Source organism: Temnothorax longispinosus, chromosome 5, assembly GCF_030848805.1.
Source record: "Temnothorax longispinosus isolate EJ_2023e chromosome 5, Tlon_JGU_v1, whole genome shotgun sequence".
Classification (NCBI taxonomy): domain Eukaryota; kingdom Metazoa; phylum Arthropoda; class Insecta; order Hymenoptera; family Formicidae; genus Temnothorax; species Temnothorax longispinosus.
Window position 1 is genome coordinate 10,640,443 of NC_092362.1, and position 16,961 is coordinate 10,657,403.

General features: G+C 37.3%; 1 protein-coding gene across 2 annotated transcripts in view; it reads left to right on the forward strand.

The window, feature by feature from the left end:
* LOC139813675 (uncharacterized aarF domain-containing protein kinase 5-like) overlaps window positions 1–16,961 on the forward strand; it is a 122,582-nt gene that overhangs the window by 48,991 nt on the left and 56,630 nt on the right. For both annotated transcript variants that reach the window (XM_071779304.1, XM_071779305.1), the window contains exon 3: window positions 11,243–11,547. In XM_071779304.1, the coding sequence (XP_071635405.1) occupies window positions 11,243–11,547 (305 nt within the window). The remainder of the gene's footprint in view (window positions 1–11,242; window positions 11,548–16,961) is intronic.

Genomic DNA, 16,961 nt, shown 5'->3' on the forward strand with positions numbered 1-16,961 from the left:
GGTCTAGCGATTCGGGGCCACCCCACGGTTTTTTATCGAGGTGTCCTTCCTCTAGGCCGGCGGGAGAAGTAGAAACTCCTCCCTATTGGTCCCGGCCGACCGGGCGATTGCAGTCAGGGCCGCCAACCCCTACCGGCGATCCGAACGAGGAGCCCTCTCACCAAGGTGGTCCACCACGAGAGAGTGAAGCGTGCCAGCTATGGGTTAATAATTACAAAATTAATTTAGCGCCGACTTTAAAAATTGAAAGAAATCCTTAAAAGTATTATTTCATACTTTTTAAAGCTTTTTTCAATTTTTTAAATACTTTATAAAATTTTTTTTGAAGTCGGTTTTATTTAAAAAAAAAAAAAATTTTTTTTATTTCATACTTTTTTAATGCTTCATTAAATTAATATGAATAAAAAATGATAATTTATATTAGTTGTTTATAATTATTATTGCATGTTTCCTTATTGCTCCGTATCCGTACCCTGATGTTCTAACACGATATTTTATGAACTAAAACCTTCCTAAGGGATTGCTCTATAGGACAGTACACATCCAAACCGCATCCAAATCCGTCCAGTAGTTTCAGGGAAAATCGCGGACATACATACATAATCGCCAAATACAGAACCTCCTTTTTGAAGTCGGTTAAAAATTGAAAAATTGTCATGCTAACCTCACGTTCTAGCACGACATCCTCCACGACGGGTACAATGTTTCGGAGATTCTGTCGAAAAGTCCCAGAGACCGGTCGTACAAGCCGATCGTCCAAGTTCCCGCGTTCATTGCACGCGTTAATCCCGTGGTCGTTGTCAGTGCGTTCCGCGTACACGTTAGCGGTTTCCTACACCTTTGTACATCACGTTAACAAATACACTGTGTGAATAGCTTATATTCTGAAGCTATAAGCTATTTGTGAGAAAGCTTATTAACCGCGAATCGCATCGGAAAGGTCGCAGCCACGGTAACGGAAACGGCAAAGACGAGAGTATTGACGAGCAGACCTCTCGTATGAGACAGGAGGCAAGAGGACAGGAAAAGAAGAGATGGAACAATGACCGCCAACGACAAAGTACTATTCACACAGTGCATTTGTTAACGTGGTGTACAAAGGCGTAGGCGTAGGCGGTCTTCTCGACAGAATCTCCGGAACAACCGCCGCCCGACGACCGTGCTTGACGCTGACGCTCGCGCCGCTCTCAACCAATCGGGTAGCGCGAATAGTTGGTACTGAAGCTTCGCACTGCTACCAGCGCACCTTTATCAAGTTAGCCCCCACCATCGCAAAAAAAATCCGCACCTATTAAAAAATTTAGTGCTATTTATGTGCTAATTTGTTGCTCTAGTCCGGATTTTGTTGCTCAAGCCGTTTAGCAGGAAATGGTGATAGAAATGGGGGGGCTAGCTTGTCGTCAAGCTAGTCCCCCCCCCTTAATAAAAAAAACCTATATAGAGTGCTCAAATCCAAAAAATCAATACACCAAAATTTATTGCTTTTTTGTTACTCCAAGATAGCGTAAAAACATTTTTGAAATATAACGTTTTTTAGAAAATACGTATATCCGAATACTTAACAGACAGCACTATACTGACTACGTCTTAAACAACGTTATATTTCCAAAATGTTCTTTACGCTATCTTAAAGTAACAAAATAGGAACAAATTCTGGTATAAACGTTTTTTTCGATTTAAGCACTCTATATATTTTTTTTCGCAATAGGGGGACCAGCTTAACATTATAGGTTCTAGCCCCACCACATACTAAAAAAATACATATAGAGTGCTCAAATCCAAAAAACAATACACTAAAATTTGTTGCTTTTTTGTTGCTTTAAGATAGCGTAAACAAATTTTCGAAATATAAGGTTCTGTAAACAATGCCACTAATAAATACTGCATCTTCGACTGTTATTTACGACTTCGATGTCTAAAAACTAAGTAAAGGGATTTGTTGCTCGGCTTTTTTTGGTATTAAAATATTCTATGAACCGTGCCCTATCAGAATATGCAATATCCATAGAATATTTTAATACCAAAAAGAGCCGAGCAACAAATTCCTTTACTTAGTTTTTAGACATCGAAGTCGTAGATAACGGTCGACGCGGAGATAAATAATCTGTTTATTTGCAGTTAGAGACGAGCAACAAAATCATATGTTGCATATTCTGATAGGGTACGGTCCAAAGAATATTTTAATACCAAAAAGAACCGAGCAACAAATTTCTTTACTTAGTTTTTAGACATCGAAGTCGTAGATAACGGTCGAAGATGCAGTATTTATTAGTGATATTGTTTACAGAACCTTATATTTCGAAAAGTTGTTTACGCTATCTTAAAGCAACAAAAAGCACACAACGGTGTATTGTTTTTTTTCTTTTTTTTTTTTTTTTTTTTAATTTCAGCATTCTATATATGTGTTTTTTAGTATGTGGTGGGGCTAGAACCTGTGTCAAGCTGGCCCCCCATTGCGAAAAAAAAAATATATAAAGTGCTTAAATCGAAAAACATTTATACCAGAATTTGTTGCTATTTTGTTACTTTAAGATAGTGTTCGAAAGTCTTCGCAAACGACCGCGTGATTAATCGCGAATAAAATGATAAATCTAAACTTAGAATTATTTCGGGAATAACCGATGTTATTCTCGGAAACTTCGAGAGGCAGAAAAACTGTCTCCCTTTTTCTGCGTGTGCTGGCTCTCTTCCTTTGTTTCGGGGCCTCGGTACGCGAAGTAAACACCCGACGGAGCGAAAGACTTCAGCGAAAACAGCTGATCGGTTGCCGACTCCGAAATCGGCCGAGTTCAAATCGAACGCAAATTTGGTAAGTCGGCGGCCGATTGGCTCAACAAATTTTTCGGCTCGTTGCCGGAGATACGGAATTTGCGTGACGCGCTAGTATAAAATCCCGGACCTCCGCGCGCGACGCCGCACTCGATTCTAATCCGACAGTATTCGTAAATCAAGCAGAACGCTATATCTTGTATATTGAACGATTAGAGAAGGACTTTCGTGGCTCGCGTAAAGTCTCCGACGTCGCGTAAAGCGACTTTTTACGCTACCATCAGTTTCTTAAAAACATCATATTATTTTCAAAACAGTAGAGTTATTAATTTGACGATTCGGATACGTGTTAAATAATCGAACGATATTAGTGAACGATTGTTCATTATCACCCCATCAGCCCATCATTAGGATAGCGATTCTTTCACGCTCCAATAATTCGTTAGCCATTTTTAGTCAAATGTTAATTTTTAATTTATTAATTTGCGAATTAAAAAAACAAAAGTCCTCGACAGAAGCAGAGAGCCTCTATTCTGGACATTTCACCCTACTCGCGATTATGCGCGAGAAAAGAACACTGTATACCCTGACCCTTGCGTTTTATACACTCTCGGAGTGTCGATCCAGTGGGTGAGGGCCAGCGCGAGGGGAGGGGGAAGAAGGTTGGGTCACTGGAGGCTCTCATTGGACCCTGTAAGAAGAGGCTTCCCATAGGATAGAAAGAAGGAACCAAAATGAGGGAGGAGAAGATTGGCCACTTCGATTTAACTCCTCTTGACAATTATTTTTGGGTAATGCTAATCCCAGTGATACTGTATAACTTTCAAACATAACTTAAAAAGTACATAATAAAAAAATACTTTATTATAGTGTTTCGAAAAGTTCTTGAGATAAGCTATAAGAATATGTAATCAAAAATTGGGGTTTTGAATTAAAAATTTTAAAGTAATCTTTACGTAACCTTGACAACACTCTTCAAGGTCATACTAATATTGCTATGCAATGTGTTACTTGACACCCTACAACTTTTGTTTAAATTGTTTTCGAAAATGCACAGTTTTCGTAAAATTTAGGGGTTTCCGTACTTTTGCCAAACCTTGTGTATATCTTATTAATTTTATGCTATATATATATGTATATATATATATATATATATATATATATATATATATATATAGTATAAAATTAATAAGATATACACAGGGTTTGGCAAAAGTACGGAAACCCCTAAATTTTACGAAAACTATGCATTTTTTGAAAACATATACCTATACAGAACAAAATATCTAATAGATATCCATCTAATAGATATCGTTGATATCTACATATCCATATGACGTCCATATCTATCGCGGATATCTAATAGATATCTAATAAATGTAAAAATATCCATATCTCTCAAATAACCAACAGGGATATCCATTAGATATCCACACGTTATCCACATATCCATATCCACAAAATGTCAAAGATATCCATTAGATATCCACGCGTTATCCACATATGCATGTCCACAAAATATCTATCAAAGATATCCATTAGATATCCACGTGTTATCCACATATCCATGTCCACATAATATCTACATAGTAAAAAAGTTTGTGTATTTTTGTTAAAAAAAAGTCCTTGTTAAAATTTTTGTGTTAAAAATGTAACATATTTGTGTTAACTTAACTAATTTTGATTATGTTATCTGATTTATTGGTGTTAAACTCATATTTAAGTAAATTAAATGTTAAAATAACACATTATATGTAATTGTAAAATTAACATAAAAATAATATAGTTTTGTTAAAAAAATAGTATTTTTATTTATATTTAACATTATACAGATGTTTGTTGTACATAAAATTTTTGTTTACATATCATTAAACTTTTCTTTATTTTGGGCTAAATTGTAGACATAATATTTGTATCATAATTTGACATATTTACATTATGTCAAATTAACACAATGAGTGGACCGTTTGGGACATGTGATTTATATTATATTTGACAATTCCAACTGTGTATCAAAGATATCCATTAGATATCCACATATCCATGTCCACCAAGTATCTATCATATGTCTACCACAGATATTTACTAGTTCGTAACGATGCCGCTAAGCGGTGCATAATGGTAAAACCAACTTGTAAGTAAAGGGCCTAGCGGAGTAAGCATGTGAAATCGGCCCTTGATCATACAGAGCTGACATTAATGTCACAAGTTAGTACCAATATGATAAAACTTTCCACCAAATATTATTTTTAAAAATTCATTTTTTTAGAAGTTATGCAGAGAGAAAGTAAAATAAAGAAATGTATTTTTCTCGAAAACCACTTAACCGATCTTGATAAAAAAAATATATGTTATGTAGACTAATAAAACTAATTAACAAAAAAAATGTCCAAAATGTTTGCCAAAAAAAAACAAAAAAAAATATTTGAATTTTTTAATATTTTTTTTTAGGGTAATATTTTTGAGGTACCCCTTTAAAATTTTTACGAAAATTCCTCTTAAAGTGTCCACTATAACATATATTTTTTTCAATTTTTTTTTAAATGGTGAACATAGTTAAAAATACGAAAATCGTAAGCGTCGCGTCACTCCGGCGCACAGTGCAGTGCCATTCCGCGTTGCGGGTGTTCGATGTAACTTTAATAGCAAATATGTACGTCTGCAATTAGCCTATAATATGTATACTTTTTAATTTTTATAGTTTCCAGAGTTTACCACGTGGAGGTTGCAGTACGGTTTTAAACTCCTTATCGGGGTGCTTTTTTAACGTGAGTCCCCTCGCTTCTTACTATATTTCCGTAAAATTGGGGTGCTTTTTTAACGTGAATCCCCTCGCCTTTCACTACGTTTCCGTAAAATCAGGGTGTTTTTTTAACGTGAGTCCCTTCGCCTCTCACTACGTTTCCGTAAAATCGGGGTGCTTTTTTAATGTGAGTCCCCTCGCCTTTCACTACGTTTTCGTACAATCAGGGTGCTTTTTTAACGTGAGTCCCTTTGCCTCTCACTACGTTTCCGTAAAATCGGGGTGCTTTTTTAACGTGAGTCCCCTCGCCTTTCACTACGTTTCCGTAAAATCAGGGTGCTTTTTTAACGTGAGTCCCTTCGCCTCTCACTACGTTTCCGTAAAATTGGGGTGCTTTTTTAACGTGAGTCCCCTCGCCTTTCACTACGTTTCCGTAAAATCAGGGTGCTTTTTTAACGTGAGTCCCTTTGCCTCTCACTACGTTTCCGTAAAATCGGGGTGCTTTTTTAACGTGAGTCCCCTCGCTTCTCACTACGTTTCCGTAAAATCAGGGTGCTTTTTGAATGTAAGACCCCTCGCCTCTCATTACATACCTACACCTACGATTTATTTAATCTTCTTCACTATCACTGTCTATTACTGGAATGTTATTTGTTTTCTTAAACAGATCGCTAATGGGCTACGAACAATTGGATGCTGCTGTCATATTGCTGCAATTATATATTATCTATCTCATGCAAGATATTTAGCGAAAATTTTGAAACCAGCAGAAATACTGAGCGATCTGTTTAAGAAAACAAATAACATTCCAGTAATAGACAGTGATAGTGAAGAAGATTAAATAAATCGTAGGTGTAGGGTGTAATGAGAGGCGAGGGATCTTACATTCAAAAAGCACCATGATTTTACGGAAACGTAGTGAGAGGCGAGGGGACTCACGTTAAAAAAGCACCCCGATTTTACGGAAACGTAGTGAGAGGCAAAGGGACTCACGTTAAAAAAGCACCCTGATTGTACGGAAACGTAGTGAAAGGCGAGGGGACTCACATTAAAAAAGCACCCCGATTTTACGGAAACGTAGTGAGAGGCGAAGGGACTCACGTTAAAAAAACACCCCGATAAGGAGTTTAAAACCGTACTGCAACCTCCACGTGGTAAACTCTGGAAACTATAAAAATTAAAAAGTATACATATTATAGGCTAATTGCAGACGTACATATGTGCTATTAAAGTTACATCAAACACCCGCAACGCGGAATGGCACTGCACTGTGCGCCGGAGTGACGCGACGCTTACGATTTTCGTATTTTTAACTATGTTCCACCATTTAAAAAAAATTGAAAAAAATATATGTTATAGTGGACACTTTAAGAGAAATTTTCGTAAAAATTTCAAAGGGGTACCTCGAAAATATTACCCTTAAAAAAAATATTAAAAAATTCAAATATTTTTTTTGGTCTTTTTTTTGGCAAACATTTTGGACATTTTTTTTTGTTAATTAGTTTTATTAGTCTACATAACATATTTTTTTCATCAAGATCGGTCAAGTGGTTTTCGAGAAAAATACATTTCTTTATTTTACTTTCTCCCTGCATAACTTCTAAAAAAATAAATTTTTTTAAATAATATTTGGTGGAAAGTTTTATCATATTGGTAACTTGTGACATTAATGTCAGCTCTGTATGATCAAGGGCCGATTTCACATGCTTACTCCGCTAGGCCCTTTCTGTTGAAAGCGAATATAAACAGGTTCCCGGCGAAGTGGATATCATATGATATATCATACTAGGGGTATTCAAATAAGTTAAAGTTTTACGGTTTGACAGGTTATGTCGGGTTAAAGTCGAGTAAAAAGTTAATTAATTAACTTTGGGCGCGCTACTCTTTAAGGTTATGCAAAATACATAAGTGACTCATTAACTTATCACATTAATCTTTGGGTTAAATGTTTAAAAATTAACTTTTTACCCGACTTTAACCCGACATAACTTGTCAAACCCTTAAACTCTAACTTATTTGAATACCCCTACTATAATATAAAACCCGACTGTTTGTCTGTCTGGTCTGTCTGTTTGTCTGTCTGTCCGCGAACTACTCATTCGTTAATGGACCGAATTTCAAAAAATTTTATGACATTTGTTAATGGACCGAATTTCAAAGAATTATATATGAAGTAGGGGTAGACTTTTCCGGGAATTGCCTTGATGTGTATAATTTTTCGTTACCGATCTTTTTGGAAACCGGTTCAGAATTTTTTCCAATTTTTCGGGAAATAATTGACCGAATCTCAGGTAGCACATACACGTTTCAGAAATATTTTATAAGCGTTTTTCCGAAACGTTTTATAACCAATTTCTAGAAACGTTTCTCATGAGTAAAAATGTCCATTCGAAAAACGTTCGATGGAACGTTTCTTTTCCGATAAAATAACCTTTAAAAAATTATTATAGAAACGTTTTGTTTTAATGATAAAGACATTTTAGATAAAGACATTTAAAATTCCTGCTTTTCACGTCTTTTGAACGTGTTTATAACGTCTTTGAGACATGCGTGAGAATGTTCTAAAAGCTTTATGCATATATATACCATCTATGACGTCTATTCTTTTTCGAAGAAATTCCTGAACTGAACACATTCATGTAATAAGTTAAAGTGAAACAAAATATATTTGTCTCGCTCTAACTTAATTGCATTACTGATGTGCACCAGTTCAGGAAGTTCTTCAAAACGGAACACACATATAAATATTTTTTCAATGGCCACGTTCAGCAGAACGTTTATTTTGCAACTGTTGGAAGTTTTCTAAGCTCAGATTTGTCCGATGACAAATAGATTAAGACCGGTAGGACAAAATTAATTTAAGTAAATAAATGGATATATGTTTATAGATAAAATGATTTATTTTGTGCAATAATTAGTGCAATATAAATTTAAATGTTTCAAAAAAGGCTAAAGCTATTATACATATATATAGATAAAGCAAATTATAATTTTGAAAGAAACAATTTAACAAATAGGTATTTTTGTTAACTGTAGAAACGTAAAAAATACGTTTCTTAAATTATGGTTTCAAAAACATTTTTGTTCAAACGTTTCTTAATGGTTCTTTACGGTTATAAAACTATGTATATGTTTAAAAAACATATATGAAAAGGCGATTTTTGGCGATTGTTTGGTATGGTTTGGTACATATACCAAAGTTGCTATCCGTGGCTGCTATTGGTTCTGGTGCAGTTTGGTACCCTTTGGTTGCTTATACCAGAGTCACGCCAAAAATTGCCTAAACTAAATATGTGCTACCTGGGATCTTAAAGAATTATATATGAAATGGGAGTAGAAAAAACTAAAGAATGTAATAAAATTAGAAAAATTGCTAATAATAAAGAAGTTTCCAATTTCTGTTTAAAAAAATGTACGTAATTACTCCAATTTCCGCAAATTTTGAGATATCAAACCAAATTTTTTTTTATGAATAATTTTTATGGATAATTTTTCGTTGCCGATTTTTTGGAAACCGGTTTCAAAATTTTTCAAATTTTTCGAGAAATAAGTATTAATGGACCGATTTTCTTGAAATCGGTGCCAAAATTTTTTTAATTTTTGGAGGATGTTTAATTTTTTATTAATGGATAATTTTTTAGAGGGTGAAAGCGCGCGAAGCGCGGGCAAAAAGAAATAAATAAATTGATATTAGAACAAAAAGGCAGCAAATGTAAAACTAAACCCGGTAGAATTTTTAAACAAAATAGAAAAAAGAAGGAACAGAGAAAGAAAATAAAATAAAAGAAAATAAAAGAGAGTCAATAATGGCGGGTCAGCGGAAGGTGAAAACGCGCAAAGCACGAGCAAAAATAAAATTTAAAGAATAATAAAATAATTAAGGATTCTCGATAATAATAAAAACATAAAAGAAAAATATGCAATAAAAGAGTCGACGCGGTTATTGGTGCGTAATGTCCAAAGACAGATATATTTTCATATTACAAGTGTCTTTGGACATTACGCACCAATAACCGTGTCGACTTTCTTATTGCCAATTTTTCTTGTTCTTAAAATTTAAAGACTTCAATATACGAGATTACATTTTTGATATATTTGACAATATGCTAATCTGCATCTATAATATTGTATATTATTTATTATTTATTAAAAAAGAATTCGAAGAGATGTAGGTTACAGTTTGAGGAGAAAGAATATCAAATTTGGCTCATAATTAATTAATGGGTGAGTTCGGGGAGAGGGAAATAAATTTTGAGCTCGCGCAAAGTGCGGGCAAAAGATCTAGTTTAATAAATATCTTTGGTAGCTATTTTGTGGATATAGATATGTGGATAACACGTGGATAACTAATGGATATTCCCGGTGGCTATTTGAGAGATATGGATATGTGGATGACACGTGGATATTTAATGGATATCACTGGTGGCTATTTGAGAGATATGGATATGTGGATGACACGTGGATATTTAATGGATATCCCTGGTGGCTATTTGATAGATATGGATATTTTTACATTTAATAGATATCTATTAAATATTCACCATAGATATGGATTTATATGGATATGTAGATATCCAATGGATATCTATTAAATATTATGCTCTGTGTGGGTATGCGTGCATGCGTGTGTGCGTGCGTGTGGGTGTGTGTGTGTATGGAACGTTCCACGTCAAATAGAACAAAAGTATCTGATCAAAATTTTTTGATTCAGAAAGATTCAGAAATCTTTCTAAATCTTCCATAAAAAATTGATTTTTTTTAATGAGAAAATTTTTTGTTCACTTTATCATAGATTTTTGGGGTTATTTGAACGGAACTCTTACTAAAACCTATAGGAAACTCTAAGAACTCGTCGAAATCTTTCCGGAACTACCATAAAAAATTTATTTTTTCGAAAATAGGGGCGCTGTGAAATTAGCCCCCCATTTTTAAAATGGCGTTTTCGTCACTTTAAATGACGGAACTCTTTCTAAAATCAATAGAGAACTCTAGAACTCTTGCTGGGGCATTCAGAACTCTAATGAATTTTTTCGAATTTTGAAAAAGGGAAACCAACTTCACAGACGTAAGTTTTTCATCTACTCCAGCCACCATATTGGAGCAATTATTTTGAATGTTTCAAAAACCCACGTTTTCTTCTTAAACTACACTTAAACTCTTAAGCCCGGTCTACAATTGCGTAAACGTAGGGTTGTAGGAGTAGGAGTGTAGGAGTAGTAGTAGTCGTGAATCTTGTACAACGGATCAATCTACAATAGAGTAACGATACGTTGTAAACTTGATTAAAGCAACCAATCAGAGTGCAATGTGTATTTCGAATGTGGACGGTTTAGCAATCTGATTGGTTGGCTCTTACGTTCACATCTGGCGTAGTCGTGAAAGATGAAGTTCAACCATCTTCCACAACACGTTTTACAACCGCAGTACCGCTTTACAACCACGCCGTACAACACTCTTACAACTACTTACGACCACGTTTACGTAAGTGTAAAACAGCCTTTAAAATAGGTACATGAAAACGAAAATTTTGAGCCCTTAAACGTCTTATTTCGAATTAATAAATTTTACCCAGATACTTGTCTACTTGACGTGGAACAATTTTCCCGTATATTTTATTTTATTTTATTTTATCTTATTTATTTTTTATATTTCCGTAAATATTAATTAACTATTAACAATAAAAAAAGGATAAATGATTATTATTGTGAATAATTTTGTGAATTGTTGCAGGAGTGGCATTATTAGGCGTTAATTATTCTCTTTTGCCTTCAAGAAGAAAAAGAAATGTAAAGAGCGTTGTAGGAAGTTTGATTAGATTTACAAGATCAATGAGGATCGGTATAACGATATCTATGGATTATTTGATTGCCCCTGTATTAGGTTATACAGAATCAGAAATTCATCGAAGGTCCGCCGATCGAATCGTTCAGGGATGCTTACAGAACGGTGGAATATATATAAAGCTTGGACAAGGCTTAGCAGCGGTCAATCACATTTTGCCAAGAGAATATGTTGAAAGCTTGTCGATATTACAGGTATACTTTTACAGATAAAAAAATTGTAATTAAAGATTACAAGCAATTCTTATATGTAATGTTTAGAGCATAATGGGGGAATTGGCACCAGTTAAAAAAATATTATATATATTATATATATTATATATAATATATATGGGTCATTCTTTCTCAACGTTACCCCCATGCTGCCCATTTCATATTTGATCTAAAAATTTTCAAAAAATTCTTAAAATTTACAGAAAAATGTAAGCTTTCGAATGGTGCGTGGCTAAATTACCGAATTCAGTCAAATCATCCTCAAAATTTGGGAAAAGTGAAGAACAATTATGAAAACGTTAACCCTTCGAAGCACACCCCTGATGGTAACCATGTCTGATAGTTCAAATACGTCCCTGTTGGGAATTCCCGCAATTAATTATTGTAAAATTTGTATCTGTCCGTTACATGTATTATCCTTTTCCCCGTTTCTGCTTCTCACGCGAAATAATATGTATAAGTTTGGAAACGCCGGAGGGAGCCGATCCGCGCCGAAGGCGAGCGCGCGTCAGCATATCCCCACGCGGCTCGCCTGACAACCGGCCTCCCTCCCAACGAACCCGCCGCGCCGGGGTAATTAAGCCGGCGCTCCGACAGGAGCCGGCACTTCGTCTTCACGACAGCTTTCCGCTGCTCCCGACGAAGCCTACCATCCAAACTCCCAGGGGACACACCAAACGGGGTCCAGAGTCTGAGCCCCGACCGAGAGTTCTCAGGTGTCCCCGCACTCCGATAAACTCACTCCCGACGGCCACGGTCAAGCGGGGTCGAGTGTGCTCGGCCTCGTAACGAAGATTCTCGTTACCATAGCCCCGGGAATCCGCAATCCTCCGCTATATCTATCGCGTATCCGCCCGCGTGCTAATACCGTGCCATGTACCGCGCCGCGTAGTAGAGATCATGCTGGAACACCGCGCTTCCGTATGCATCTTGTAAAGGACCGCGCTCCGTAAGTCCGTCAAATCGCGCCGAGTGCATCAGCACTACCATTTTCTGTAAAGGACCGCGCTCCGTGAGTCCGTCAAATCGCGCCGAGTGCATTAGCACTACCATTTCTGTATGTACCGCGCTTCGTCACTTTAGATCTATCATACCGAATAAACGTTTTATTTTATATTACAAGTTAATCACTGTCTCTGGGTCTTCCATCGCATCCCTGATCCGCATCCCTGAACGGCTAGTTCGCGTTCAATCGCAAGGCTAGGCCGTTACTCAATCGAAAAAACAAAGCGGAGCCGCACGTGAGATCTCGCGTCTTCTCCGGACGGATCCGGCGTTCCGTTCGGCGTACTCACTACGCGCCCAAACAGTCCCGAAGAAGTGCGCAAGAAAACAGTCCAAAATTGCGCAGAAGTGCATAATATCTGTGATTGAACGATACTTACTGTACTATTGCAGTAGTCTGTTGTAAGAAGCTACTGTAAAATTTTATACTATTTGTTAAAAGTAAACATGCAGCAAAAATGTGAAAACAATATGGAAGTATTTGCCCAACAGAAAAATAACAGCAAATCGCGTTAGACTCTTCACGCACACTCGACTGCTTTTTGCAGCAGAGTTTTGAGTACAGATTCGACCGGCAGAAACGTGAAAAGAACGTGCAAGCTTCTGCCCGTGAGAAAAAGAGCAGTCGAATGTGCTAGACTCGTGAAACATATTTGCAGCAAAATTTCACAAGTGTATAATGTCGCTTAAATTGTTGTTTTTGCCGTATAGATCCGAGTGACAGAAATGCGAAAAAAGCGTGCAAGCGTCTGCCCGTCAGAAAAAGAACAGCCGAGCGCGCTAAACTCCCAGACAGCACAAAATATTTATAAAATATTTATAAAAAAAATTTAAATATTTTGAAAATATATACGTTGAATATTTTGTAAATATTATAATGTCCGGAAAATAAAAGTATCTAAAAGATTATAATAAATATTTTAAAATAAAGTGTAAATAATTATCATCAATATTATTAAAGTTGTTTTTAATTTATGTTATATAAATATTTATAGAAATAATTACTGTAAGTTAAGTGGAGATTGTGAAACTGTTATAGCTTCGTGTTGTGAGATGTAGGCTATACGGTCCATTTTGGCGTTACGAATTTCGAAAAATGTTTGATAAATCAGATGTACGGTATATTCTGCCAAAATGACAAAGATAACGCTCTCAATAACGATAAATAAAAAGAACAAGGCAAATGAAAGCTCGTTCGCGACGATGGACGGGCGACAGTAATAAAATATTACAAATTGAATAAAATATATATAATAAAGTAAACGTTTCGGTCCTTGATTTGGACCCTCCTCAGTACATATAGCTGGTCGAGTGAAATGCAGTGGTCACAAGTAGTCAAAAATGCCGCGTAATACTTATTGTATTACGCGGAGAGATGGTGTCGTATATCTCATCAATTTGACTGTCAGGTAACTCTTGTGATCACTTTTTAAGGTATGACTATATATATTTTGTAACGGCCTGACTTTATCGAACGCGGACTAGTTTACGGGATCGGGAGTTCGATGAAAGGCCCAGAGACAATAATCAATTTGCAACGTACCAGTAACATTCACTTTATTCAACTCGGGATTCGGTATTACACACAACGAATAACGGGACGCGGTATATTACAGTGGTCCGTAGTGCCGGTGCACTCGACGCGGTATACGGAATATCGGAACGCGGGTCTTCAACTGGACGCGGCGTTTACAATGACGGGAGCGCATGTGCACTCGACGTGGTACTCGGGATTCGGTATTACACACAACGAATAATGGGACGCGGTATATTACAGTGGTCGGTAGTGCCGGTGCACTCGACGCGGTATACGGAATATCGGAACGCGGGTCTTCAACTGGACGCGGCGTTTACAATGACGGGAGTGCATGTGCACTCGACGTGGTACTCGGGATTCGGTATTACACACAACGAATAACGGGACGCGGTATATTACATTGGTCGGTAGTGCCGGTGCACTCGACGCGGTATACGGAATATCGGAACGCGGGTCTTCAACTGGACGCGGCGTTTACAATGACGGGAGTGCATGTGCACTCGACGTGATACTCGGGATTCGGTATTACACACAACGAATAACGGGACGCGGTATATTACATTGGTCGGTAGTGCCGGTGCACTCGACGCGGTATACGGGATATCGGAACGCGGGTCTTCAACTGGACGCGGCGTTTATAAGGACGGGAGTGCATGTGCACTCGACGTGGTATCTGGATTATCGGTAGGCTGATAACGTGGGCGGGAGCGCGATATGTACGACGGAGGATTGCGGAATCCCGGGGTTACGGTCGCGAGAACCCTCGCTACGAGGCCGAGCACGCTCGACCCCACGGTGCCGTGGCCGTCGGGGTAAGTGCCAGGGAGCTCGGAAACACTCTGAGAACCCTCAGTCGAGAACCAGAACTCTGGACCTCGTTGTGCGTGTTGCCCTAGGATTCGGAAGGTAGCTTCGTCAGGAATAGCGGAGAGCCGTGGTAAAGACGAAGTGCCTCTTCGTCGAGCGCGCCGGCTTTTTATACCGCTCGGCGCGGTGAGCTTGGCAGGAGGGAGGCCGATCGTCAGGCGATGCCGCGGTGGTGGGAGCGGCGCGATCCCGCGTGCTCGCTTCGACGGGGATCGGCTCGCTTCGGCGCTCGTCGGCGTCGTGCGGTGCGGCGGATTTCCCGCGCACACGGTGCGTTTCAAAAGATAAAAAAATTCGTTCGGGCGGCATCCGGCGCGGCGGGTGGTGCGCGGGAACGATGCTTTGCAAGACGCATCGTTACAATTTGTTTAATTTATTTCTTTTTATGGAATTAAGGTAACAGTCACGTTGAGGATACGAGATCCACACTCTCATAATCGGAGAGCGGAATAACTGCATTTTTTACTACTTGTGACCACTGCATTTCACTTGACCAGCTATATGTACTGAGGAGGGTCCAAACCAAGGACCGAAACGTTTACTTTATTATATATATTTTATTCAATTTGTAATATTTTATTACTGTCGCCCGTCCATCGTCGCGAACGAGCTCTCATTTGCCTTGTTTTGTTTATTTCTGCCAAAATTATTTGTATTTCTGCTGCTCTACTTCTTACGCAAGCATCTGCCGTAATTCTTGTTGAATTCTGCTGTATGTGCTAGTTTGCAACGATGCCGCTAGGCGGCGCATAATAGTAAAATTAACTCGCAAGTAAATTTTAGTTGGGATCTAATATAAGCAGGCCTCCGGTGAAGCGCGAAGCAAAATCATGACATTTGCGACAATCTTCGCCAGCAATACAACGCAAGGCTTACCCAACACCACTGCGGTGCTATAAATATAAAAAATATTTTTGTAAATTATTTTAATCTTCTTAAAAAATATTTTAAAAATATTTTGTGCTGTATGGGTAGCAGTAGACGCTGCTACAAATCTGGCGCGATTATGTTGCACTGCGATTTGCGCAAGCATCTACCGCATTTCTTGCACTATTCTGCTATATGTAAATGCATACACATATCTTCCACAATCACAATTCTGTTGCACTACGACAAGAACAAGTTTCTGTCAACAGAAAAATAGTCAAAATTGGAAATAGAAAACGCATGATCTGCCCGAAAGTTAATGCACGACTTTTCGTGCAGTTTTTTACAGCAGAATTGCAATGGACTGGTTACCAGGGACATTTTTTAGAACATTTATTTTTTATGAAAATTTATATCTAGAGGTTTTTGAGGTCGCTGATTACAAATCTGTTATGAGTTTTTTTAAATTTAAAATGGCGGATTTAATATGGCAGACAAAATTTTGAAAAATAATGCTAATAAAATAAAACTTGGTAGGTAGGGGTTTTTGAAATCGCCGATTACAAATCCACCATTGGATTCTCAAAATTCAAAAGGGCGGATCTAATATGGCGGACATATTTTTAAAAAATGATGCTAATTTCATGAAATCAGATATATGTAGGGATTTTTGAGGTCGCTAATGACAAATTCATTGTTGGATTTTCCTAAAAGTCGCCTAAAAAATTAAAAAAAAATCAAATTAAAAATGGCGGATTAAGATCCGCTATCTTGAATTTTGAAAATCCAACAATGAATTTGTAATTACCGACCTCAAAAATCCCTACATATATCTGATTTCATGGAATTAACATTATTTTTTAAAAATATGTCCGCCATATTAGATCCGCCCTTTTGAATTTTGAGAATCCAATGGTGGATTCGTAATCGGTAATTTCAAAAACCCCCACCTACCAAGTTTCATTTCATTAACATTATTTTTCAAAATTTTGTCCGCTATATTAGTCCGCCATCTTAAATTTAAAAAAACTGGTAACAGATTTGTAATCAGCGACCTCAAAAACCTCTAGATATAAATTTTCATGAAAAATGAATGTTCTGAAAAATGTGTACTTTGAAG